The 24,700-nt window shown below is 39.8% G+C and overlaps 2 protein-coding genes across 2 annotated transcripts; both read right to left on the reverse strand.

Annotated features, from left to right (window-relative positions):
* Nucleotides 1-3,941: 3,941 nt before the first annotated feature.
* LOC133633812 (F-box/LRR-repeat protein 18-like) lies at nucleotides 3,942-14,204 on the reverse strand. The gene is made up of 7 exons (XM_062026531.1): nucleotides 14,032-14,204; nucleotides 13,445-13,629; nucleotides 13,032-13,381; nucleotides 10,126-10,261; nucleotides 6,758-7,836; nucleotides 4,381-4,599; nucleotides 3,942-4,315 (listed from the first exon to the last, which is right to left on the reverse strand). The coding sequence occupies exons 2-7, from the start codon at nucleotides 13,616-13,618 to the stop codon at nucleotides 4,159-4,161; spliced, it is 2,115 nt and encodes a 704-aa protein (XP_061882515.1). The 5' UTR covers nucleotides 13,619-13,629; nucleotides 14,032-14,204; the 3' UTR covers nucleotides 3,942-4,158.
* A 744-nt stretch (nucleotides 14,205-14,948) lies between these two features.
* LOC133633815 (actin, cytoplasmic 2) lies at nucleotides 14,949-19,110 on the reverse strand. The gene is made up of 7 exons (XM_062026535.1): nucleotides 18,985-19,110; nucleotides 17,953-18,078; nucleotides 16,809-17,048; nucleotides 16,246-16,492; nucleotides 15,977-16,168; nucleotides 15,711-15,892; nucleotides 14,949-15,634 (listed from the first exon to the last, which is right to left on the reverse strand). Exons 2-7 carry the CDS (start codon nucleotides 18,073-18,075, stop codon nucleotides 15,491-15,493), a joined length of 1,128 nt encoding a protein of 375 aa, XP_061882519.1. The 5' UTR covers nucleotides 18,076-18,078; nucleotides 18,985-19,110; the 3' UTR covers nucleotides 14,949-15,490.
* Between the last annotated feature and the right edge of the window lie 5,590 nt (nucleotides 19,111-24,700).

Genomic DNA, 24,700 nt, shown 5'->3' on the forward strand with positions numbered 1-24,700 from the left:
GACTTTAAGGTTTTACTACTTACGTATAAAATACTACACGGTTTAGCTCCAGCCTATCTCGCCGATTGTATTGTACCATATGTCCCGACAAGAAATCTGCGTTCAAAGAACTCCGGCTTATTAGTGATTCCCAGAGCCAAAAAAAAGTCTGCGGGCTATAGAGCGTTTTCTATTCGGGCTCCAGTACTCTGGAATGCCCTCCCGGTAACAGTTAGAGATGCTACCTCAGTAGAAGCATTTAAGTCCCATCTTAAAACTCATTTGTATAATCTAGCCTTTAAATAGACCCCCCCTTTTTAGACCAGTTGATCTGCCGTTTCTTTTCTTCTCTCCTCTTCTCCCCTGTCCCTTGCGAGGGGGAGTTGCATAGGTCCGGTGGCCATGGATGAAGTGCTGGCTGTCCAGAGCCGGGACCCCGGGTGGACCACTAGCCTGTGCATCGGTTGGGGACATCTCTGCGCTGCTGACCCGTCTCCGCTCGGGATGGTTTCCTGTTGGCCCCGCTGTGGACTGGACTCCCGCTGATGTGTTGGATCCACTGTGGACTGGACTTTCACAATGTTATGTCAGACCCACTCGACATCCGTTGCTTTCGGTCTCCCCTAGAGGGGTGGGGGGTTACCCACATATGCGGTCCTCTCCAAGGTTTCTCATAGTCATTCACCGACGTCCCACTGGGGTGAGTTTTTCCTTGCCCGTATGTGGGCTCTGTACCGAGGATGTCGTTGTGGCTTGTACAGCCCTTTGAGACACTTGTGATTTAGGGCTATATAAATAAACATTGATTGATTGATTGATTGAATTACTGGTACCGTTAGACGATAAGACGTAGGTCCGTATAATTTTAAATTTGCACAAATATTACTGTGTTGGTAAGAAATATTCTGAAATATTGGCAATAATTGTATTTTTTTGTTTGTTTTTACTGTAAATAAATGTTAGTACAACACTTACAACCTTTAGCATATCAGGATGTGGAATTAAATTATGGCATGGATTAAGTAAAGAAGTAAGTAAACATTGCACTGATATGATCCAGTTTAAGAGGTTGTTCAAATGAATAGTGCTTTCAAAGTACAAAGAAGAAGAATTATGAGAAATACTTTCAACTAGAGATGTCCGATATTCGGCCGATAAATGCTTTAAAATGTCCATCCATCCATTTTCTACCGCTTATTCCCTTCGGGGTCGCGGGGGGCACTGGAGCCTATCTCAGCTACAATCGGGCGGAAGGCGGGGTACACCCTGGACAAGTCGCCACCTCATCGCAGGCTTTAAAATGTAATATCGGAAATTATCGGTATCGTTTTTTTAAATTATCGGTATCGTTTTTTTTGTTTTTTTTATTAAATCAACATAAAAAACACAAGATACACTTACAATTAGTGCACCAACCCAAAAAACCTCCCTCCCCCATTTACACTCATTCATGCAAAAGGGTTGTTTCTTTCTGTTATTAATATTCTGGTTCCTACATTATATATCAATATATATCAACACAGTCTGCAAGGGATACTGTCCGTAAGCACACATGATTGTGCGTGGTGCTGGTCCACTAATAGTACTAACCTTTAACAGTTAATTTTACTAATTTTCATTAATTACTAGTTTCTATGTAACTGTTTTTATATTGTTTTACTTTCTTTTTTATTCAAGAAAATGTTTTTAATTTATTTATCTTATTTATTTTAATTTTTTTTAAAAAGGACCTTATCTTCACCATACCTGGTTGTCCAAATTAGGCATAATAATGTGTTAATTCCACGACTGTATATATCGGTATCGGTTAATATCGGTATCGGTAATTAAGAGTTGGACAATATCGGAGTATCGGATATCGGCAAAAAAGCCATTATCGGACATCCCTAATATTACTGTATTGGTAAGAAATATTCTGAAATATTGGCAATAATTGTATTTTTTTTGTTGTTTTTACTGTAAATAAATGTTAGTACAACACTTACAACCTTTAGCATATCAGGATGTGGAATTAAATTATGGAATGGATTAAGTAAAGAAGTTAAACATTGTACTGATATGATCCAGTTTAAGAGGTTGTTCAAATTAATAGTGCTTACGAAGTACAAAGAAGAAGAATTATGAGAAATACTTTCAACCTTAGTGAAAATAAGATATTCATCATCTCAGTATGTTAATAATGACTGAATTCATTAATTACATATTACAAAACTGTTGTATTACTCATTCACGGATGTAATTTTACTATAAAAAGGTCAGTAAATGAATGTATATATTTGTAAACGCTCTGAAGTGGGAAAGAGGTAGGATTAAATAAGCTTTGGTTTTTCTTACTCCTTTTCGGACATGATGTAAAGAGAAATGATATGAAATTGTGTGATGTATTATGCTGTAAGTGTGTTCATGTTCCAAATAAACTAAAAGAAGGAAAGAAAATATTTATTGAGGCGGTCCCCTGTCCCCAAGCTTTGACAGCGGTATAATTATTTGTAATTTTCCCTAACCTGAATACTTTTGTAGCATTTTAATAATACAGATACAAATACATAAATAACTAACAAGAACAACATGTATATATACGTATGTATATAAAAGTGTAAATACAATTAGAATAACAATTAGGGCGTAATGAAAATGTCAATACGAAATTGTACTACCCTACATACTGTGTGTACGATTGACCTACATCAAAACTATAAACCATCAATTAAATTTAATGATAATAAATAAGAAAAAAAAAGAAAAAAGTTTTAAGTTAATTTGTTTTATTCCAGTTTCTAGTTGGCGGACATTGTATCTGCATGTGCATAAAAACGTCTTCCAAACTAACGTCTCACAAATTCGGATCGGCTCTCATCATTCTAAAAGAACGTTCAAAACCATTGGTTTGTTCTTGAACATCACCTATCAGTATTGATAATTTTAGTTCATCTTGAAAATGCTTCACTTATGGTAAAATTATGTATAATATGTTTTGTTATTGATACCACAAAGCTAAGATATGGATGTACAGATAGTTTAGCGCGCGGGTGTCCAAACTTTTTGACTTGGGGGCCGCATTGGGCTAAAAAATGTTGGTGTATGTATGTGTGTGTGTGTATATATATAAATATATATATACACACACACACACATATATATATATATATATAGTATATATATATGTGTGTACATATATTAATATGATGGATATATAATTAATACAATGAATATATAATTGGATATTAAGAGTATGTGAAAGTTTGACTCCTACCTTGTTTACTTCCGTGACAACCTCAAAGTTTTGTAATCATCAGAAATATCAAGCAGCTAAAATGCACCAAACGTGGATATAATTAGGTGTAAATTAGAATTTTTTAAATGGTGTTTGGATGTTTTTCATAATATCCACAATGTTCAATGAGCACGTTATGTGTGACCATGTGTGTTGACCTTTTAAGTTAGTTGCTTTTTTTTTTTGCACCATGACTAGGGAAGGTTGTTTGGATTGTGTCGTATAAGTACATTCTGTGCTATTACTTCCAAGTACTTTCAAGGGTCATTGATGTGATTTACTCACATTGTCCACAAAATGGCAGCAATGATGTAGCGTTCAGGGACTGCCTGATATTTAAAGATTAATTTGGAGGCACTCTGTGGTGTGATGTTTTGTTCAACTCATGATATCTCACGGGCCAAATTTAAAAGGCTGGCAGGCCACACTTGGCCCGCGGGTTGCATTTTGGACACCCCTGGTTTAGCATATGCTGAAGGACCTGTATTATATGGGTTTTAATGTACAAAATGTATCAAAGTAGCCCTTGGATCCTTCAATTTTTATTTCTGTGGCCCCCGCTGGAATGGTTTGGACTCACCTGGTTTACTGTATCGTAATAACAAAAAAGTCCATCCATCCATTTTCTACCGACTGTCCCTTTCGGGGTCGCGGGGGGTGCTGGAGCCTACAAAAAAAGTCATTTGTTTATAAAATATTTATTGGAATTGAAAATCTAATACAATACATTTTTCTTTTGGCACTTATGAATGAGTTACAAGTGAAATTTTGACCACAATGCCAAAATTGAAATGGAACAGTTGTTGAAGCAAACATCATGAACTGATAACGCCTCGCATGGAGGTCAAAGAAATATTAGTGGTTTTAACCGTAAACAACTGTCAGCAGCACCGATCACACGAACGTCACCATGGTGATAAACGCGGTGGCTGGGCCACGTGACTCTGGAACAAAGTGGTGCGATCCAGCAGCGTAAGCGGGATTTGCCTGATGATGGAAGGCAGGTCTTCGTGCTGGAGTGGATAAATGACCACGGACAGACCCGGGCGCTCCGATGAAAACCTAAGAGACCCAAACACACTGGTGAACACAGGCGTGTTCTCGGGTGACGCCCCGCCGATTCTCACCTGTCGTGGAGGGCTTTCCGCAGGTTGCAACACGCCACCAGAGTGCCGCCCGTGAACATGTGGCACGTGACCACGTGGCCGCAGCGCTCCATGAACGCCTCGGCGGCCGGCGAGTCGAAAGAGCCGTTGCGCGAGATGAGGCAGAAGCGTTGCAGGCGGGAGCAGCAAGAGAGAGCGTCGAAGAAGGACGAGTTGGCAGCAAAATATGGCTGCTCTAACCTGAACACATCCAGAACATTTGATCAGACATAAGCAGAAGAGCCAGAGACCTCCACCAAGGCCACAAATCCACAACACACCACCATGAAAACACTTGATGGAATTGGACATATCAACATATGTTCAATTGCATATGTAATTTAGCTGAAAAAGTTAGCCTGCTAATGCTACATAAAATATATGTATATATATAAATATATATATATATAGTTAGAATAATTGTATCTAAGTTATCACAAAACTTTGTGTTACATTGAGTTCCCGGCGAGAGGACAAAAGCTGCCTTTAATCCTACCAATCAAAAGGCTTGTAAAACTCCACTGTGTAGGATGGGAAGCAACATGAAGGTGTTCTGTTTCCTTCATGTATTGTAATCAACAGAAAGATATTACTACAAAAGCGAAGAGGAAGCAGGACCAGACTCCCCTCCAGGCACCGCTTCTTTGAACTGTTTTACGACCTTTTCTGGGAACTGTTTACGACCTTTTCTTTTGAACTGTTCTGTAACCAAAGGCGATGGCTGTTTACGACCCACGTCCCTTAGAAACAGCTGTTGCCATGTAATCAGGGAAAGTCCAAATAAAAGAGGTGGCGTACAATCTTTCGCCAGAGCGTGTTGAGACACTGTGCAAGGGTACAGTGTCCAGACGTTTCTCCTCAAATTGAGCCAAATTTAATTCTGTCTCTGTTTAATTCCTTGCTTCTTGTCTCGTTTAATACACTGTGCAAGGGTACATTGTCCAGACGTTTCTCCTCAAATTGAACCAAATTTAATTCTGTCTCTGTTTAATTCCTTGCTTCTTGTCTCGTTTAATAGATGTCATCAGTGTTTGAACCTGACATACAGTATATACACACACACATATAATATATACACACTTACTGTAACAAGGTGTCTGTCTATTCACATGCACACACATTATAAACACAAGTAAGTCCCTTTACAGACACACACATATATAACGTGTCTGTCCATTCACAGAAAAGACGTGGACATCCATTCATACACACATAATGTACACATAGGCATGTCCTTTCACATACACACATAATGTAAATGATGTACATTCATTCGACACACACAGTCACACAGACAACCTGTTGTTCATTCACACTAAAATACATATCTGTTTGTCCGTTCATACACACGCAATGTACATATCGGTCTGTCCTTTTCATACACGCATAATCTAAACATGTTTATCCGTTCACATACACACATCATTTAAACAATGTCTAGCCATTCTCAGAAACATGATCACACACACAACCTGTTTATCCACTCACATACACACATACCGTAAGAAGGCGTTTGTTCAATTACATGCACACCAAATATAAACATAAGTCAGTCACTTCACAGACACACATTATCACACACATAACGTGTCAGTCCATTCACACAAAAAATTTGGTTATCTGTTTGTCCATCAATATACACAAATTGTACATATATGCCGGTCCTTGCACACACACACATAATGTAAACATGTTTGTCCAGTCACATACAGTGATGTCTATTCATTCACAAACAATCACACACATAACCTGTGTGTCCATTCACACAAAAAAATAACATTTGTTTGTCCATTCATACATAAAGATAATGTACATACCTGTCTGTCCTTTCACATACACACATCATTTAAACAATTAGACACACATAATCACACACACAACCCGTTTATCCACTCACGTACACACATACTTTAAGAAGGTGTCTGTTCATTCAAATTCACACCAAATATAAACACAAGTCAGTCACTTCACAGACACACATAATCACACACAAAACGTGTCAGTCCATTCACACAAAAATGTGGTTATCTGTTTGTCCAGTCATATACACACATTATGTACATATAATCTGCCTATCCCTTCACATACACAAATAGTGTTAGTATTGTCCATTCACAATTAGTAGGTGAAGTTGTATTTTTTGCCTCCTTCTTGTGAGAATCCTGGATATGACTGAAGCATTAAGGAGGATCCAGGACTGGCTGCAGTGTGCCCAAACAACCACCAGGTGGCATCTGTGAGCAGATAATACTGCTTCATCTCGTCTTCTATAAGTGCTTTAAGTGTACAGTATCTAAAAGAACAACAACTATATCTTCCCAGCTGTGGTCAGTCACGAAAAAAAAGAGGCTTACGTTACCTGAGTTCTCGTAGCTGCGAGCACTGTCTCAGTGCGTCCAGCAGGGCGGCGGTGTAGTTCATTATTTTAAGCGAGCCGATGTTGGCGAGCGACAACACCTGCAGGTTTCTGCACTGCGAGGCGAGCCGCACCAGGCCCGTGCCCGCCATGACGCCAGGGAGCCCGGCCAGAGTCAGCCGGCGCAATCGGGGTAAGCCTCCCAGCGCCGCCAGGTGGTGGTCGCCGACTCCCCGGGCCCACGCGCACATGCCACGGGGCTCCACGCTGGCCCGGCTGCACGGCTCCAGACGAGGTAGCGCCGAGACGAAGCCGGGCCCGATGAGCTCTAAGGTCTCCAAGGAGAGGCAGCCGGCCGAGAGCTGGGCGAGTCCCGAGGTGCCGTCGCCCAGGAGGAGCGGCTCGGAGTCCACTTTGTAGTTCTGGACGCCCACGCGCGGAAGCTTCTTCAAGCCCCGCAGCAGCAGAGACGGAGACGCGTTCGGTGCGGCGCCATGGTGCGCCTTGAGGCCGTCCGACAAGGCGCAGGCGGGCAGAGTGAGCGAGCGCAGGCACTTGAGCTGAGCCAAGCTGGCGCACAGGTGCGTCTGAGGCGCCGCTGCGGGCGCGTGCTCGTGGTGGTAGTGCGTGTGCATCAGGTTCAGGTGTTGCAGGTTGCAGCAGCTCGACGCCAGCCGGCCCATGGTGCCGGGGAGCAGCTGGTCCTCGGCGCCGCGGCACTCCGAGTACGGGACGTTGTTGATCCCGCTGAGGTTGAGGCTGAGCAGCCGCGAGGCGTCTCGGACGCCGCCCTCCAGCAGGGACTGGAACACCTGCGGCCACAGGGCCAGGCAGCGGCTGAAGCTAAGGTGCTTGGGACTGTTGCCCTCCAGGGCCCGCTTCAGGGAGAGCGGGTCCAGCCAGGAGCGGGGGAGCTGCAGGGCCTCCAGGTCGCCGTGACGACCCAGACTCTGGGCCAGAGAGGCGGCGGCGGACCAGTGGGCCGGGTTGGGCCCGGGGATGGACACCAGGAAGACCCGGAGACGCTCCGGAACGTGCACGCTGAAGACAGCCAAGTAGAGCAGGAGCAGCGTCTGGTTCACCTGAGGACATGTGCAAATGGTATTACCTCCGCCAGGAGGTTCTGTATTCGCTGTATCATTTTGTGTGTATGCTTGCAGCCCCGCCTCCACCCACAGAGAGAAAGATAGTGGATGACTAACAAGAGGGTTCCCTCAGTTTATAGATAGTCAAAAATAATGGGAAGATTTTGATGAAACTTTCAGGAAATGTCCGAAATGGGATGAGCAACAAATGATTACACTTCAGGGGTCATTTCTATTAAGTTACCTTACGTTTACGTTACAAGTATGCTTGAGGCCCCGCCTCCACCCGCAGAGACAAAAGCCAAAAAGTCAAGCGCGGATTGTGATTAAACTTTCAGGAAATTTCTGAAATGGGGTTAGTAACAAGTAATTCAATTTTGGGGGTGATCCCAATCATTTCTATTACGTTACCTTGCGTTTACGTTACAAGTATGCTTGAGGCCCCGCCTCCACCCGCAAAGACAAAAGCCAAAATGTTAAACGCGGATTGTGATTAAACTTTCAGGAAAGGTCTGAAATGGGATAAGTAACAAGTGATTACATTCTGGGGGTTATTCCGATCATTTCTATTAGGTTACCTTGCGTTTACGTTACAAGTAAGCTACAGGCCCCGCCTCCACCCACAGAGAGAAAAGCCAAAAAGTTAGGCGCGGATTGTGTTGAAACTTTCAGGAAATGTGCAAAATGGGATAAGTAACAAGTGATTACATTTTGGGGGTGATCCGAATAATTTCTATGACGTTGCAAGTATGCTCGAGGGACTGCCTCCACCCACAGAAATAAAGAAAATAGATGACTAACAAGAGGGTTCCCTCAGTTTATAGATAGTCAAAAATAATGAGAAGATTTTGATGAAACTTTCAGGAAATGTCCGAAATGGGATGAGCAACAAATGATTACACTTCAGGGGTCATTTCTATTACGTTACCTTACGTTTACGTTACAAGTATGCTTGAGACAAAAGCCAAAAAGTTAAGCGCGGAATGTGATTAAACTTTCAGGAAATGTCCGAAATGGGGTTAGTAACAAGTGATTAAATTTTGGGGGTGATCTCAATCATTTCTATTACGTTACCTTGCGTTTACGTTACAAGTATGCTAGAGGCCCCGCCTCCACCCACAGAGAGAAAAGCCAAAAAGTTAAGCGCGGATTGTGATTAAACTTTCAGGAAAGGTCTGAAATGGGATAAGTAACAGGTGATTACATTCTGGGGGTTATTCCAATCATTTCTATTACGTTACCTTACGTTTACGTTACAAGTATGTTACAGGCCCCGCCTCCAACCGCAGAGACAAAAGTCCAAAAGTTACACGTGGATTGTGATGAAACTTTCAGGAAATGCCAAAAATGGGATAAGTAACAAGAGATTACATTTTGGGGGTGATACGGATCATTCCTATTATGTTGAATGTACGCTAGAGTCCCCGCCTCCACCCGCAGAGACAAATCATTGGCTGACTGACAAAAGGGTTCACTCTGTAAACCCTCTTGCAGCCTGTTTGGAAGCAACAGATAATTATGTCATATATCCTTCCGTTAATTACCTCTGCCAGGAGGTTATGCACTTGCTGCGCTTCACCTGTTTTTTTTTTGTTAGTTAGCAACGTAGCTCAAAAATTTACGGGTGGGTTTTGATGAAACTTTCAGGTAAAGGTCCGAAATTGGATAAAAAAGTGATTGCATTTTGAGGGTGATCCGAATCATTTCTATTACGTTACAAGTATGCTAGATGGCCCGCCTCCACCCACAGAGACAAAAGAGTGGCTGACTGACAAGAGGGTTCACTCTCTCTTATTTAATTCCGCAAAAGAGTAAACCCTCTTGCAGAAAAACAACACGACGCAGGACTTGGCTATTTCATTCTTCCTTCCATAAAATTACCTCCGCCAGGAGGTTATGTTTTCACTGGGATTTGTCGGTTAGTTAGTTAGCAACATAGCTCAAAACGTTAGGGGCGGAGTTTGATGAAACTTGCGGGAAATGTCCGAAATGGGATAAGTAACAAATGATTACACTTTAGGGGTCATTTCCCGAACCCCAACCAGCCTTGCTTCACAACTTCCGCGTTCTTCCCTTATTGAACACATTTTTTAATCATTATCGATTACGTGTCGATCGCGATATATATTGGTATCGTTTTATCGCCCAGCCCTACTTTCGACTTGAGTTTTGTGACTCACTGTGCCACACACAAAACAAAACTACTGAGACAATGAATCCTGCCAGGCCAGTTTGAGGGAACTATCGTTTCCCAACATTTCTGGCTCCAAAAAAAACCACACTAACCTCTCCAGGAGCCAGTCTGGCAGTGAACTCCTCCAGTTGCTTGTAATGCGGCACGCTGCTCTGACCCACCATAAGGTGGCAGCTGACGCCAAAACCCTCCCTGGTGATGCCGGAGATGTCGAACTGCAGCATCAGCCTGGCGCACACAAACACAGCGGTGTTCAAACGGCGTCTCCAATTTGGCCCGTGGGACGTTGCGAGTTTGATACGGAATCTGACAGCAGGGAGATTTCAATTCAATTTAAAAAGTAAATTTTGTGAACAACATGAGTCGTTCGGGCCTATTACCAATTATCATTCATTGAATGAAACCAAACGCAGCATTAACTTGTATGACCCAATGCAAACAACCTTCCCTAGTCATGGTGCAAAAAAGAAAATCAACTAGCACAAAAATTCAACAAACTTAATCACACATTACCAACAAAAATTCCTTTCGGCCCTCACAAACTTTTTTAGCCCAATGTGGCCCCTGGGGCAAAACATTTTAACACCCCTGATTTAAGCTGTTATATCTTGTTTTCTTATTATGTTTCAATCTAATTTGCAATGCAGTTGCACTTCCAAGACATTAGATGGCAGTACTGTATAGGCTATCTATGGTGTGTTGTGGAAGTAGCTTTTTCCAGGAAGCTAAATGTGTTATGTTGCGCCCTACAAAGTGTTTATACTATAATTTATCGGCCGATAAATGCTTTAAAATGTAATATCAAAAATGATCGGTATCGGTTGAAAAAGTTAAATGTATGACTTTTTAAAACGCCGCTGTACGGAGTGGTACACGGACATAGGGAGAAGTACATTGCGCCAGTAAACTTTAAAGGCACTGCCTTTGCGTGCCGGCCCAATCACATAATATCTATGGCTTTTCACACACACAAGTGAATGCAAGGCATACTTGGTCAACGACCATACAGGTCACACTGAGGGTGGACGTATAAACAACTTTAACACTGTTACAAATATGCGCCACACTGTGAACCCACACCAAACAAGAATGACAAACACATTTCGGGAGAACATCCGCACCGTAACACAACATAAACACAACAAAACAAATACCCAGAACCCCTTGCAGCACTAACTCTTCCGGCACGCTACAATATACACTATCGTTCAAAAGTTTGAGGTCAACCAAACAAATTTGTGGAATAGCCTTCATTTCTAAGAACAAGAATAGACTGTCGAGTTTCAGATGAAAGTTCTCTTTTTCTGGCCATTTTGAGCGTTTAATTGACCCCACAAATGTGATGCTCCAGAAACTCAATCTGCTCAAAGGAAGGTCCGTTTTGTAGCTTCTGTAACGAGCTAAACTGTTTTCAGATGTGTGAACATGATTGCACAAGGGTTTTCTAATCATCAATTAGCCTTCTGAGCCAATGAGCAAACACATTGTACCATTAGAACACTGGAAATGGGCATCTATACACTTATGTAGATATTGCACCAAAAACCAGACATTTGCAGCTACAATAGTCATTTACCACATTAGCAATGTATAGAGTGTATTTCTTTAAAGTTAAGACTAGTTTAAAGTTATCTTCAAAAATAAGGACATTTCAATGTGACCCCAAACTTTTGTACGGTAGTGTACACCCCCCTAAAAACCTGCCCACCTCAACCTCCTCATGCTCTCTCAGGGAGAGCATGTCCCAAATCCCAAGCTGCTGTTTTGAGGCATGTTAAAAAAAAGAATGCACTTTGTGACTTCAATAATAAACATGGCAGTGCCATGTTGGCATTTTTTTTCCATAACTTGAGTTGATTTATTTTGGAAAACCTTGTTGCATTGTTAAATGCATCCAGCGGGGTATCTCAACAAAATTAGGCATAATAATTTGTTAATTCCACGACTGTATATATCGGAATCGGTAATTAAGAGTTGGACCATATCGGATATCGGCGAAAAAGCCATTATCGGACATCTCTAGTTTATACTCTAAATATTGTACTTATTACACACTAGGTTTTTTTAACTGTAACATTCATCTTAGTTGTAGTTTTCATTACCAAATTTGGAGATGTTGAAATCGCCATGTAAAATCCGTAATGCTAATAGTGGCCTGTCTATGGCAAATCCAATGTAAATTAGCATCAAGCTAGTGCATTTTTGGAAAAGTGGAGCCTTACTTTACATTCAAGCGTTTTTTTCTACCAAGTGTACTTGCTTTGTTGGTGTTGAAAATTGCAACATTACTTATAGGGAGTTTGGCTCAGTCCGCCTTGAGTGCTGCGTGACGTCATATGCAACAGGGGGTACGTAAGTATTTATCGGCCGATAATATCGGCAGTCCGATATTATCGGCCGATAAATGCTTTAAAATGTAATATCAGAAATTATCGGTATCGGTTTTAAAGAAGTAAAATTTATGACTTTTTAAAACGCAGCTGTGTACACGGACGTAGGGAGAAGTACAGAGCGCCACTAAACCTTAATAAACCTTGTTACATTGTTTAATGCATCCAGCGGGGCATCACAACAAAATTAGGCATAATAATGTGTTAATCCCACAGCTGTATATATTGGTATCGGTTTATATCGGAATCGGTAAATAAGAGTTGGACAATATCGGAATATCGGCAAAAAAGCCATTATCGGACATCTCTAATTTTACATGATTTTACGCCTAAAAAAGTACCAAATTCGGTATCCTACTATTAACACTGCTTCACTTCTTTTTACACTTGGAAATACAGAATGTTAAAATGTGACTCGTGACTGTCATTAAGATTCTATCAAGACCACAGTTTGACCCTGGAATAGATTATTCCATTGTTTTCTGTCATGATTTTTCTGCATACTTTCCAACTCCAAAGTGGATCAAATGGAATGCTTACTAAGGTTCTAGGGAGGGCGTTGCCTAACAAAATCCACACTCAGATTGTGATGTGTGGGTCGTGCTCACTTGCGTAGCTGCGCGCAGCACGGCACCACGCCGTAGCTCGGCGTCAGCAGCGTCTGCCGCAGCTCCGACAGACAGCTGAGTCGATCCACCGCCTCGGAGCTCAGCTTGCTGGCGTCGAAGCCCGGCTGCACGTCGAAGGCGAGCGATCGCAGCAGCGCGAGGGAGGAGAGGAGGCGGGAGAGGCGCAGGGAGGTGAGGCGGCAGCCGCTGACGTCCAGGTGTGTCACCGCCTTGCAGCGCGCCACCGAGTCCATGACGCTGCCGCTCAGCCAGTAGACGCCGTTGAGGCTGAGCGACTGCACGTGATTGGACAGCTGCCTCAACGTGCGGCGGACCGCCTGGTCGTCCATCTGGCGAGAGATTTGAAAGTGTTACGTTGGGTTGTGGCGCGGTGACATAAAAGACAGCGGTACCGTATACTCCTCGGACAGGCTGACGTGCGCCAGCAGGGTCTTGTCCCTGCACAGCGTCTGCAGCCTTTGGCAGGTGGGCGCCACGTTGGTCAGTAGGTCGCACACGGGCACGTGGCGGAGGATGCAGAGCAGGATCTCGTCGGACAAGTCCGACATTCCCACCGATGCCATCATGTGGTCCTCACCTAAGACAAGAGTGTGCATTGGATGCTTTTATAAGGCAAGCATCATCACACCGAGGAGAGTTTCTGAGATATTGGCCAATTTTGTGTATATTTTGACTGTCGTTCAAACAGATATAAGCTCTATTTATTTTACACTTACTGTATCTTTAACCACGTTAATGCAAACATGTAAATGCTGACATTAGCCATTACCATTAATACTAATAATGAACATGTCATTTTAACAACCTATAACGTTTAGAAAGTTTGACCGTATAGTTGCCTCAAGACGCCATTTATTAAAGATATTATATACGCTCAAACAAGTAAGGCTAGCAATAGCAGTAAGACACATTCCAGTATTACCTATAAAGCCTTTAACAAGCTAAATGCAGTATATTCTAAATTGTTGGCGATATCTACCTGGTAACTTGTGTCCTTCCTTCGACGTCGGAGATGTCAGCGCCGCGCGTCAACGACGTTTGTCAGGTTTTCATCACCCACCGGCGAGACATGTTTCCAGCTTCAACTCTTGCAGCACGGACACACTTTGGGGTTGCACAAACTTCCGGTCCCGGAACGGTTGTCGCTCTCACTTCCGGTTTGTAACACCAAAAGGCATCCGACGGCTTTACGGCTTTAATAGTATTCTCATTTGGAATTCTTAAAATATAAGATGACGCAATGCTACTATTATACATTGGAATCATTCTAATTTATCTTGTTCGGTAATGCTGAGGTACTTAGGGACGGCTTCTTACGCGTTAATCGTTAAGGGCTTGTTGCATTCACTTCCGGGTTGTAATATAGTATCTTATAAACCTTTTATAATATACATTTACAAACTATAGTCAAAACACAATTGTACAGCTTCATCAGAACATAACCAATGGCTTACCTAGAAAAAAAAATATGGCGTTGCGCTACAACAGCATTCCAAATTTTTATTTTTAGACAATTTAGCCTCTAGCATCTATCCATCAATTTCTACCGCTTGTCCCTTTTGGGGTCGCTGTAGCATTCCAAATTTTTATTTTTAGACAATTTAGCCTCTAGCATCTATCCATTTCTACCGCTTGTTCCTTTGTAGCATTCCAAATTTTTATTTTTAGACAATTTAGCCTCTAGCATCTATCCATCCATTTCTACCGCTTGTCCCTTTTGGGGTCGCTGTAGCCTATCTCAGCTGCATTCGGGCAGAAGGCAGGGTACACCCTGGACAAGTCACCACCTCATCACAGGGCCAACACTTACCTGAATAAAAATATATTGATTTGTAAAATGCAGCATACCAAGAACAAAATTTCAGCTCTTCAAATCAAGACAAGTCAAGTCAGACATCTCAGCCATGTGCGCTTTATTGGTTTTTGTGGAACCGGAGGCATGTTGCTCCATACACAAACCTTCATAAACACCACCATTCACAAGGTCAATTTTTTTTTGCATCTTGAAAAAAATAAAAATAAAACTGGACCAAATATTAAGGCTGAAAGTACAAAAACAAAACAAATTCAGATTATAACTTACATATTAAGCAATACTACATGTCTGTCGGGCAGAGGGGGGCCCAGCAGCGGTTAAACCTTCATAGAGGCAAATAAGGTGAACAAACAAGACATTTTTTGGAATGACAAACACGACAATGGGCATCATGTTCCTCACATTCACACCGCAAAGGGACGCTCTGTGCTTCCAGCAGAGCTCCCCTCCCCATCAGGGGGCATGATGCCATAGCCATTGTGATGAGGGAAAGAAAAGGATGAGGTGTTGCAGGCTCAGCATACAGTGTTGTTGGGAGGCTTGTACGCAGAGCCACTTGTTTGGTAGCAGTGTGTTCGAGAGGGGTGGGGGGGGGGGAGGAATGGGGGCTCCGACAGTCTCTTTAGAAGCACTTCCTGTGGACAATGCTGGGGCCGGACTCGTCATACTCTTGCTTGCTGATCCACATTTGCTGGAAGGTGGACAGGGAAGCCAGGATGGAGCCTCCGATCCATACGGAGTATTTCCTCTCAGGGGGAGCGATGATCTGCAAAAAAAAAATTACATTTTAGTAACGTTGCTTGAGTTGGCCAGTGTGGGGCAGTAGATGTCAAGATTTTTACCTTGATCTTCATGGTGGTGGGAGCCAGGGAAGTGATTTCCTTCTGCATACGATCAGCGATGCCAGGGTACATGGTGGTGCCGCCAGACAGGACCGTGTTGGCGTACAGGTCCTTACGGATGTCCACGTCGCACTTCATGATGCTGTTGAACGTGGTCTCGTGGATGCCGCAAGACTCCATTCCTGCGGAGGAGGAAGTAGAAATGTATTAAGGAACACATTCTTTTAAAGAAGGAGGCAGACATAATCCAAGGGGGATGGCCTTACCGAGGAATGAAGGCTGGAAGAGGGCCTCAGGGCAACGGAACCTCTCATTGCCAATAGTGATGACCTGACCGTCAGGCAGCTCGTAGCTCTTCTCCAAGGAGGAGGAGGAGGCAGCGGTGCCCATTTCCTGCTCAAAGTCCAGTGCGACGTAGCAAAGCTTCTCTTTGATGTCACGCACGATCTCACGCTCGGCTGCGACAACAAAGACATTTATTTTTTCTCGGGTGTTCAAACTTTTATTTCAAGAACCAAAGCTAGTTTATGCTCACCTGTGGTGGTGAAGCTGTAGCCTCGCTCAGTCAGGATCTTCATGAGGTAGTCCGTGAGGTCCCTGCCGGCCAGGTCCAACCTGAGGATGGCGTGGGGCAGCGCGTAGCCCTCGTAGATGGGCACGGTGTGGGTGACGCCGTCGCCGGAGTCCATGACGATGCCGGTGGTACGACCGGAGGCGTACAGGGACAGCACGGCCTGGATGGCCACGTACATGGCGGGGGTGTTGAAGGTCTCAAACATAATCTGTGACGAAACAAACCGGGTCAGACTTTGATCACGTGAAGGGAGGCAAGGCGGTTAGTCATCATAGAGAACACGCGTTAGAATCTTTGAAAGGGCCTTTAATGTTGCATCATGCAGCAACCAGCCATGTTAGGAGTCGAACATAAAAGCCCAATCTGTAATATGCATGATCATGCTGCAGAACAGACATAAACGTGAAGTACCAGCGGAGATGATACAAGAGCTCAGGAGAAAAGGAAACCTGGAAGTTCAAGGAGGAAATGGACTGAGCGAAGAGAAGATTGAAGAGGAGGGTTACTTCAGAGATCAGCCTTACCTGGGTCATCTTCTCCCTGTTGGCCTTGGGGTTGAGGGGGGCCTCTGTGAGCAGGACTGGGTGCTCCTCGGGGGCCACTCTCAGCTCATTGTAGAAGGTGTGGTGCCAGATCTTCTCCATGTCGTCCCAGTTGGTGACGATGCCGTGCTCGATGGGGTACTTGAGGGTCAGGATTCCCCTCTTGCTCTGCGCCTCGTCACCGACATAGCTGTCCTTCTGGCCCATGCCGACCATCACACCCTGGAAGAGAATTGAAAAAGGTGGTTAGACGCTTGAAAAAAGAACTCAAATGTCCTGTAGACCAGTGTTTTTCAACCTTTTGAGCCAAGGCACATTTTTTTCATTGAAAAAATCCGGAGGCACACCAGCGGAAATAATTTAAAAAATGAAACTCAGTAGCCGATATTGACAGTAAAAAGTCGTTGTTGCAATTGCTGGATATGACTTTAAACCATAACCAAGCATGCATCAATATAGCTCTTGTCTCAAAGTAGGTGTACTGTCACCACCTGTCACATCACACCGTGATTTATTTCGAGTTTTTATGTGTTTTCCTGTGTGTAGTGTTTTAGTTATTGTCTTCCTTCTAGTGGGCACATTGTTATTGTCATGTCATGTTCGGATGTACTTTGTCTTTGCTCCACAGTAAGTCTTTGCTGTCGTCCAGCATTGTGTTTTTGTTTACCTTGTAGCCAGTTCAGTTTCAAGCTTCAATGCCTTTTCTTAGGGGCTCTCACCTTTTGTATTTTCGGTTTTAACATTAGATACCTTTTCACCTGCACGCTGCCTCCCGCTGTCATCTGCATGTTGTGATCACGACAAACCATGTTCCGACATCTACAAAGCAATTAGCTACCGGCTGCCACTTACTAAAATGGAAGAATATTACATTGTTACTCTGCCGAGCTCTAGACAGCACAGACACATTTGTAGTTTATAATTACTTGTTGCAAAAAATATTTTTACCCCAAATAGGTGAAATTACATAATCTCCCATGGCACACCAGACTATCTAACAGCACACTAGTGTGCCGCGGCACAGTGGTTGAAAAACACTGCTGTAGACAGCCACTTGAAAAAGGTACTGAACTTTAAAGTTTTAATAATCATGATGAATTATTTTTGCCATTGTCACAACTTATACCTGATGTCTGGGACGTCCCACGATGGAGGGAAAGACGGCACGTGGCGCGTCGTCTCCCGCAAAGCCAGCTTTGCACATACCGGATCCATTGTCCACGACGAGGGCGGCAATTTCGTCTTCCATTTTCTGCAAACAAAAGTGAAGATGTGGTGAGTACAGGCGGAGTAGCAGCTGCGACACATTGACAATAAAACATAAAATAGCGGAAAAGAGCAGACAACGTTGCATTGTTTAATAATTAAGCTGTCTTGTAGGCTGTTATTTTTTCTTTAAAGCTGTCATTGCTGAAAAATAATATTGAGTCAAAGTCAATGTTTAGAATAATTGACCTATTCAAGGCTCCAATCATGACAAGACAGCTGTCTGTCTTGCCATGACGCGGACCGGACGCTGGGTGTCGCAATGGCGAAGAGACAAGCGCAAAGAGGCTCCCAGGGTCCGGCCATGACCATATAAGGCAAAAGTGAGACTGGGTGCTATGAAGCCACCCCCTTGTATGCCAATGAGGCGTCAAAATGAGGACCACTCCCTTTCCACCATCATCACCCACCTTTTAAAAAGATAAGCAATTCAATTGTATTTTTAAATAAAATAGACAACTAGATCTAATTTTCTTTTTAAATAAAATAAAAAGGGACAACTAAATCCAACTAATTCCAGTAAAGCAGTAAGGGTTTTAATAGTAGTAGTAGTCTTCCAAGATGCCAGGTGTATAATCCGTCTAATCCGTCTGCTTTGGCCGAGCTTGGACAAACCGGCGGAGGCGATGGTGTAATAAAGGCGGTGCGCGGGTGAGGGGTGACGGTCACAAAGACAGCGAAGAGTGCGTGTAAAAGAGGGCATCACAAAAGACAACACGTTTCTTTTATCGTCAGGCGAACGCCACGGACACCTACCTTTGACTAACGGCTACTGCTAAATTAGCACAGCAGCAAACGAGTTACTTTTTTTTAAAATTTGTCATATTAGCTTTCACGAGAAGAAATGTAGTTAAAATAATGACAGAAAATATCAGTTTAGCGGCTTTCTTACCGGTGTCAGGTGAGCGTGATGAAGTAGCGCAGCGAGAGTCTGAACGTGACTGCGACGCCGAGCTTCTGATTTTTAAGTACGCTCGAGCTGCAGCCCCTCTCCATATAAGGAAAACTTTCTTCACGGTGGCCGCTGATTGGTTCCCCGCAGCTCAGGGGGCGTGGCCATTATGGGATCCTGCTTATCGTGGCGCAAACAACATGGCAACTATAAACTTTGCACAAAAAATGATCTCCTTGCAGCCTTTTATGTGGCGCCTTTTTACAACTTAATGTTGTTATTTGTGCTCATTCAAGCATGTTTTTTTTTAAATGGATTTGTTTATTTATTGCTGACTTCAGTGTGCTAACAGTGAATGGCCTTTAGGGTCACTGACACCCAGCAGCCATAAAGAAACACACACACACTTAAAGTGACAGCCATGCTGCAGTTAACACTGTGGTATGTTTACAGAAAACACTTCTAAATCTCTTCACTCATCACTTGTTACACTTGTCCACTTGAGTGCACGAGGCCGGGAGGAAGGCCGGAAAAGGGAGGCTGCTTGGGTGTTACCTGAAAGTCACACACACATTGTGGCGATTGAAGTGTGACGTCAAAATGGAATTGATGCAAATATTGATTGTGACACACCTGAAATACCTGTCGGTGTGATACCTGCCCCGCCATGATGAGTTGCCTTGAGGGGGCGATGAGTTGTGTTTAGGGCAGGGTGTCCAAAGTGTGGCCCCGGGGGCCATTTGCAGCCCATAGCCTTTTTTTTTTAACTACGTTCTACAAATACTATTTAAAACACAAAAACAACATAAAAGAGCGGAATAAAAAAGAGCAAACAGTTAAGCTGCCTTGTAGGCTGTTTTCTTTAAAGCCGAAAAATAATATTGAATCAAAGTCAATGTCATGAATTATTGACCTATTCAAGGCTTCAATTACTTCACACCAATTCTTTATTTATGTTTTAAAAAATATTGTTTTATATATATATATACCTACTAAAACTCATTTCAAAGTAAATATGTAAAAAATGTTAAATATTCAATCTATAGTTTTTTATACCTTTTTAAAAACAACTTTTTCAAGGCGAATATTTTAAAAACGATAGTACTTATTTTTGATTTTAAAAATGTACAAAAATGTCATTTAAATACTTCATTAAGCTTTTAGCTTTTATATTTTTTTATTATTATTTTAAAATATGATTATTTTCTACCTACTAAAATTATATTTCAATAGATAGTACTTTATTGATTCCTTCAGGAGAGTTCCCTCAGGAAAATGAAAACCAAAATAAACCAACTAATTTCAAAGTAAATATTTAAAAATGTTTAGTACAAATAATTGATTATGATTTCTGTATTAATGTACAATTTGAATCATATTTTTAAATAAATATTTCATTTTAAAAATATTTAATCTAGAGGTTTTTTTATACCTACTAAAGTGTATTTTTTAACAGTTGACCAAGTTTTTTCAAGGCAAATATTTTTAAAAACGATAGTGCTTATTTTTAATTTATAAAAATGTACAAAAAATGTCATTTAAATACTTCATTAAGCGTTTAGCTTTTATATTTTTAAATTATTTTCAAATATTATTTTCTACCTACTAAAATTATATTTTAATAAACCTACTAATTTCAAAGTAAATATTTAAACATTTAAACAAAATAATTAATTCCGTTTTATGGATTAACATACAATATGAATCATATATTTTTTTAAGTATTTCCTTTTTTAAAATATTTAATCTATAGGTTTTTATACCTACTAAAATATATTTTTAACAGCAAACAGTTGACCAACTTTTTTCAAGGCAAATATTTTAAAAACGATAGTGTTTATTTTTAATTTAAAACATTTTACAAAAAATATTATTTAGATACTTGATTAAGCTATTAGCTTTTATATTTTTAAATTCTTTTTTAAATAAAGTTATTTTATACCTACTAAAATGATATTTTTAATAAACCAACTAATTTTAAAGTACATTTTAATACAAATAATTCATTCAGTTTTATGTATTACCATACAATATAAATCATATATTTTTTAAAGTATTTCCTTTTTTAAAATATTTAATCTCTAGGTTTTTATACCTATTAAAATGTATTTTCAACAGCAAACAGTTGAGAACTATCCAACTTATTGAAAGGCAAATATTTTAAAAACGATAGTACAAATAATTATGATTTTTGTAGAAAATGCATCATATTTTTAAATAACTATTTACTTAAAAAAAAGTATTTAATTGATAATTTTTTGGACCGACTAAAATAATGGAATTTTAACAGTTGGCAGTTTACAACAATTCAACTAATTTCAAGGCAAATGTTTAATTGTTTTTATTTGTATCTGTATCAAAGAACATTTATATGTGTGTTCTATTTTATAATTAAAATTGTTTCACTTATTTTTAATAAAGAAAAATGTACAAAATAAAATGTGATTTAAATACTTCATTAAACTTTTACTATTTTTTATATATTTTTTAAATAATTAATTTCTACCTACTGAAATTATATTTCATTAAACCAACTAATTTCAAAGCAAATATGATTATTTTTTAATAAAAATGATTAATTATGATTTACGTATTACCATAAAATATGAATCATATTTTTAAATAAGTATTTTCCTTTTTTTAAAGTATGTAATCTATAGGTTTTATACCTGCTAAAATGTATTTTTAACAGCAAACTGTCCAACTTATTTCAAAGCAAATATTTTAAAAACGATACATCAAATAAATATGATTTCTGTAGAACATGCATCATATTTTTTAATAACTATTTACTTTAATAAAAGTATTTAATTTATATTTTTTGGACCTACTAAAATAATGGAATTTTAACAGCATAGTTTACAACCATTCCAACTCATTTCAAGGCAAATGTTTAATTTTTTTTATTTATATCTGTATCAAAGTACATTTATATGTGTATTCTATTTTTTAATTAAAATTGTTTCACTTATTTTTAATAAAGAAAAATGTACAAAATAAAATGTAATTTAAATACTTCATAAAACTTTTACTATTCACATATCTTTGATTTTTTTTAAATAATTAATTTCTACCTACTAAAATTATATTTTATTAAACCAACTAATTTCAAAGTAAATATTTAATTTTTTTAATACAAATAATTAATTATGATTTATGTATTACCATACAATATGAATCATATTTTTAAATAAGTATCTTCTTTTAAAAAAATATGTAATTTAGTTTTTTATACCTACTAAAAATTTATTTTTAACAGCAAACAGTTGAGAACTATTCAACTTATTTCAAGGCAAATATTTTAAAAACGATATTACAAATAATTATGATTTCTGTAAAACATGCATCATATTTTTTAATAACTATTGACTTTTTAAAGTATTTAATTGATAGTTTTTTGGACCTACTAAAATAATGGAATTTTAACAGCATGCAGTTCAACTTGTTTCAAGGCAAATGTTAAAACAAGATTTTATTTAAAAATAGAATACACATATAGATGTGCTTTAATGTTGATATAATTAAATATTTTTACTAAACATTTAATTATATCGACATTAAAGCACATCTATATGTGTATTCTATTTTTAAATAAAATCTTGTTTGACTTGTTTTTAAAAAAAAATAAAATAATAAAATGTCATTTAAATACTTCATTAAGCTTTTAATATTCCCATTAAAAATATATACATTTTTTTTCAACCTAGTAAAATTATATTTTAATAACCTAATGAATAAATAAATAAACTAATTTCAAAGTAAATATTTAAAAAAATGTTAATACAAATAATTATGATTTATGTATTAACATACAATATGAATCATATTTTTAAATAAGTATTTCCTTTTCTAAAATATTAAAGAAAATGTTATTTTAATAAACCGACTCGTTTCAAAGTAAATAAAAAACATTTTAAAATTACAATATTGGATATTCTGTGTTTGCCACATGAAAGACAATAGTTGTCTTTGATAAAAAGGGTATAAAACAAACAAAAACATCAAACAATAATAAAAACTTTTATAATCTACAGATAGATTTGGAGTTGATCTTGTGATTTAGAGAATTGAAAGTAAAAAAACAAAAGGTATGATTTATTTTTAACACATTTATGAGTGTGGCCCTTTCTCAAAAAAAAAAAAGAATTAAAATTAATGTTATGAAATATAGACTTACAGGTTCCAATTACATCACATCAAATATTCCACTTTGAAATTGTTTAGGGGGGAACATATTGCCAGAAAAAAACAGGGTTTTGACAAAAAGGCACTAAACATTAAATAAATTAACTTTATATCGACAGACCTGAAGTTGATCTAGAGATTTAAGCTTTGAATTAAAAAAATAAATAAAATATGACTTATTTTTTTACATTTTTATGAGCGAGACCCTTGCGGGTGTCAGGGACCGAACTTGAAGGGGCCCCGGAATGTTAAAAAAAAAAAAAAAATCTATATAATGTTTTTGGGGTGGGAAAAGCTTGGACACCCCTCATCAGGGCAACCGGACGATGGCCATAAAGCACCAGGAGGAATTCTCCCTGGCTCGCTGTGTTCCTAATAAGGAGACAACACAGCGGGGCAGGAAGTGGCCCTTTTCTTTGAGACGCTCCACCGCCACACACGCAGGAAGTCGCACGCACGCTTAAGACACACACAAAGGTGAAAGGTGAACAGGCCCATCAGGGCATTGGCTTCTGCGGACGAGATTTGTCCTGCTACACACACACACACACACACACATACAGCAGCCGACCCTTTAAGAGTTTCTTTGGATGACGTCCATATAAGGAGATATCGGGGTGAGTCACATGGCGAGGAAGAATGTGCTGCTGCAGGTCATGTGACCAGAGTGAGGAAATGAATGAATCTCCCTTTTTAAGTGTGATTTTCCATTCCAGTCCCAATTGTGACTTCTTTCAACATCATCATGCAATCTGAAGCTTTACATTGTGAGTCATGTGTGTTGCAACACACACACACTCTCACACACACACACACACACACACACACACACACACACACAGGCCTCGCTCCTGGCTCAAGCCCGTAAAAGGAAGCAGCTCACATTAATTATCTTAGTTAATTTCACTCTTTCCTCCACTTCCTCCATCTTCATTTCCACCGGCATCAAAGCTAGAAACACAATATTAGAGCAGTCCGCCCCGCCCCCCTTCGCTTTTGTCTTTTATGCTTTTATGGTCTCACATTCCAGCTGTGTGCTGCACACGGCGAAGGGGGCGTGGCCTAAGAAAAAGGTCAAAGTCAAGAGTTTCATGTTTTTTAAAAGTAGTTATAGAGCGTGCTATTAGCTGTCCTTTAGTGAGTCATGAAAGGTGTCAGAGGTGTTTGGTCACATCAAGGAATGTGGATTCTTCAAGGGCAGGTGCAGCACCAAAACTATTACGTAAAATACTTTGTTTACATAAATAAATTAAACATGAATTAAAAAAATATTTTTTAAAGTAAAATGTTTTTAAATTATTGGCAGAAATAAAAAGCGACCCTTACAGCACAATATACCCAATAATGGAAAATAGACTTGACAATTAGCATGAGAACTAAATTACAGTTAAAGACAGTTACATGTGTTCTTGAAAATTAATGTACAATATTACAATTTACAAAAGTACGACGTAGTCTAACTATACTTTTTTTTTTTTTAAGTGAATGATTAAAAATGTCCAAATATAGGAATCACACTACGTATGTACAT

This window comes from Entelurus aequoreus, linkage group LG18 (assembly GCF_033978785.1).
Source record: "Entelurus aequoreus isolate RoL-2023_Sb linkage group LG18, RoL_Eaeq_v1.1, whole genome shotgun sequence".
Classification (NCBI taxonomy): Eukaryota; Metazoa; Chordata; class Actinopteri; order Syngnathiformes; family Syngnathidae; genus Entelurus; species Entelurus aequoreus.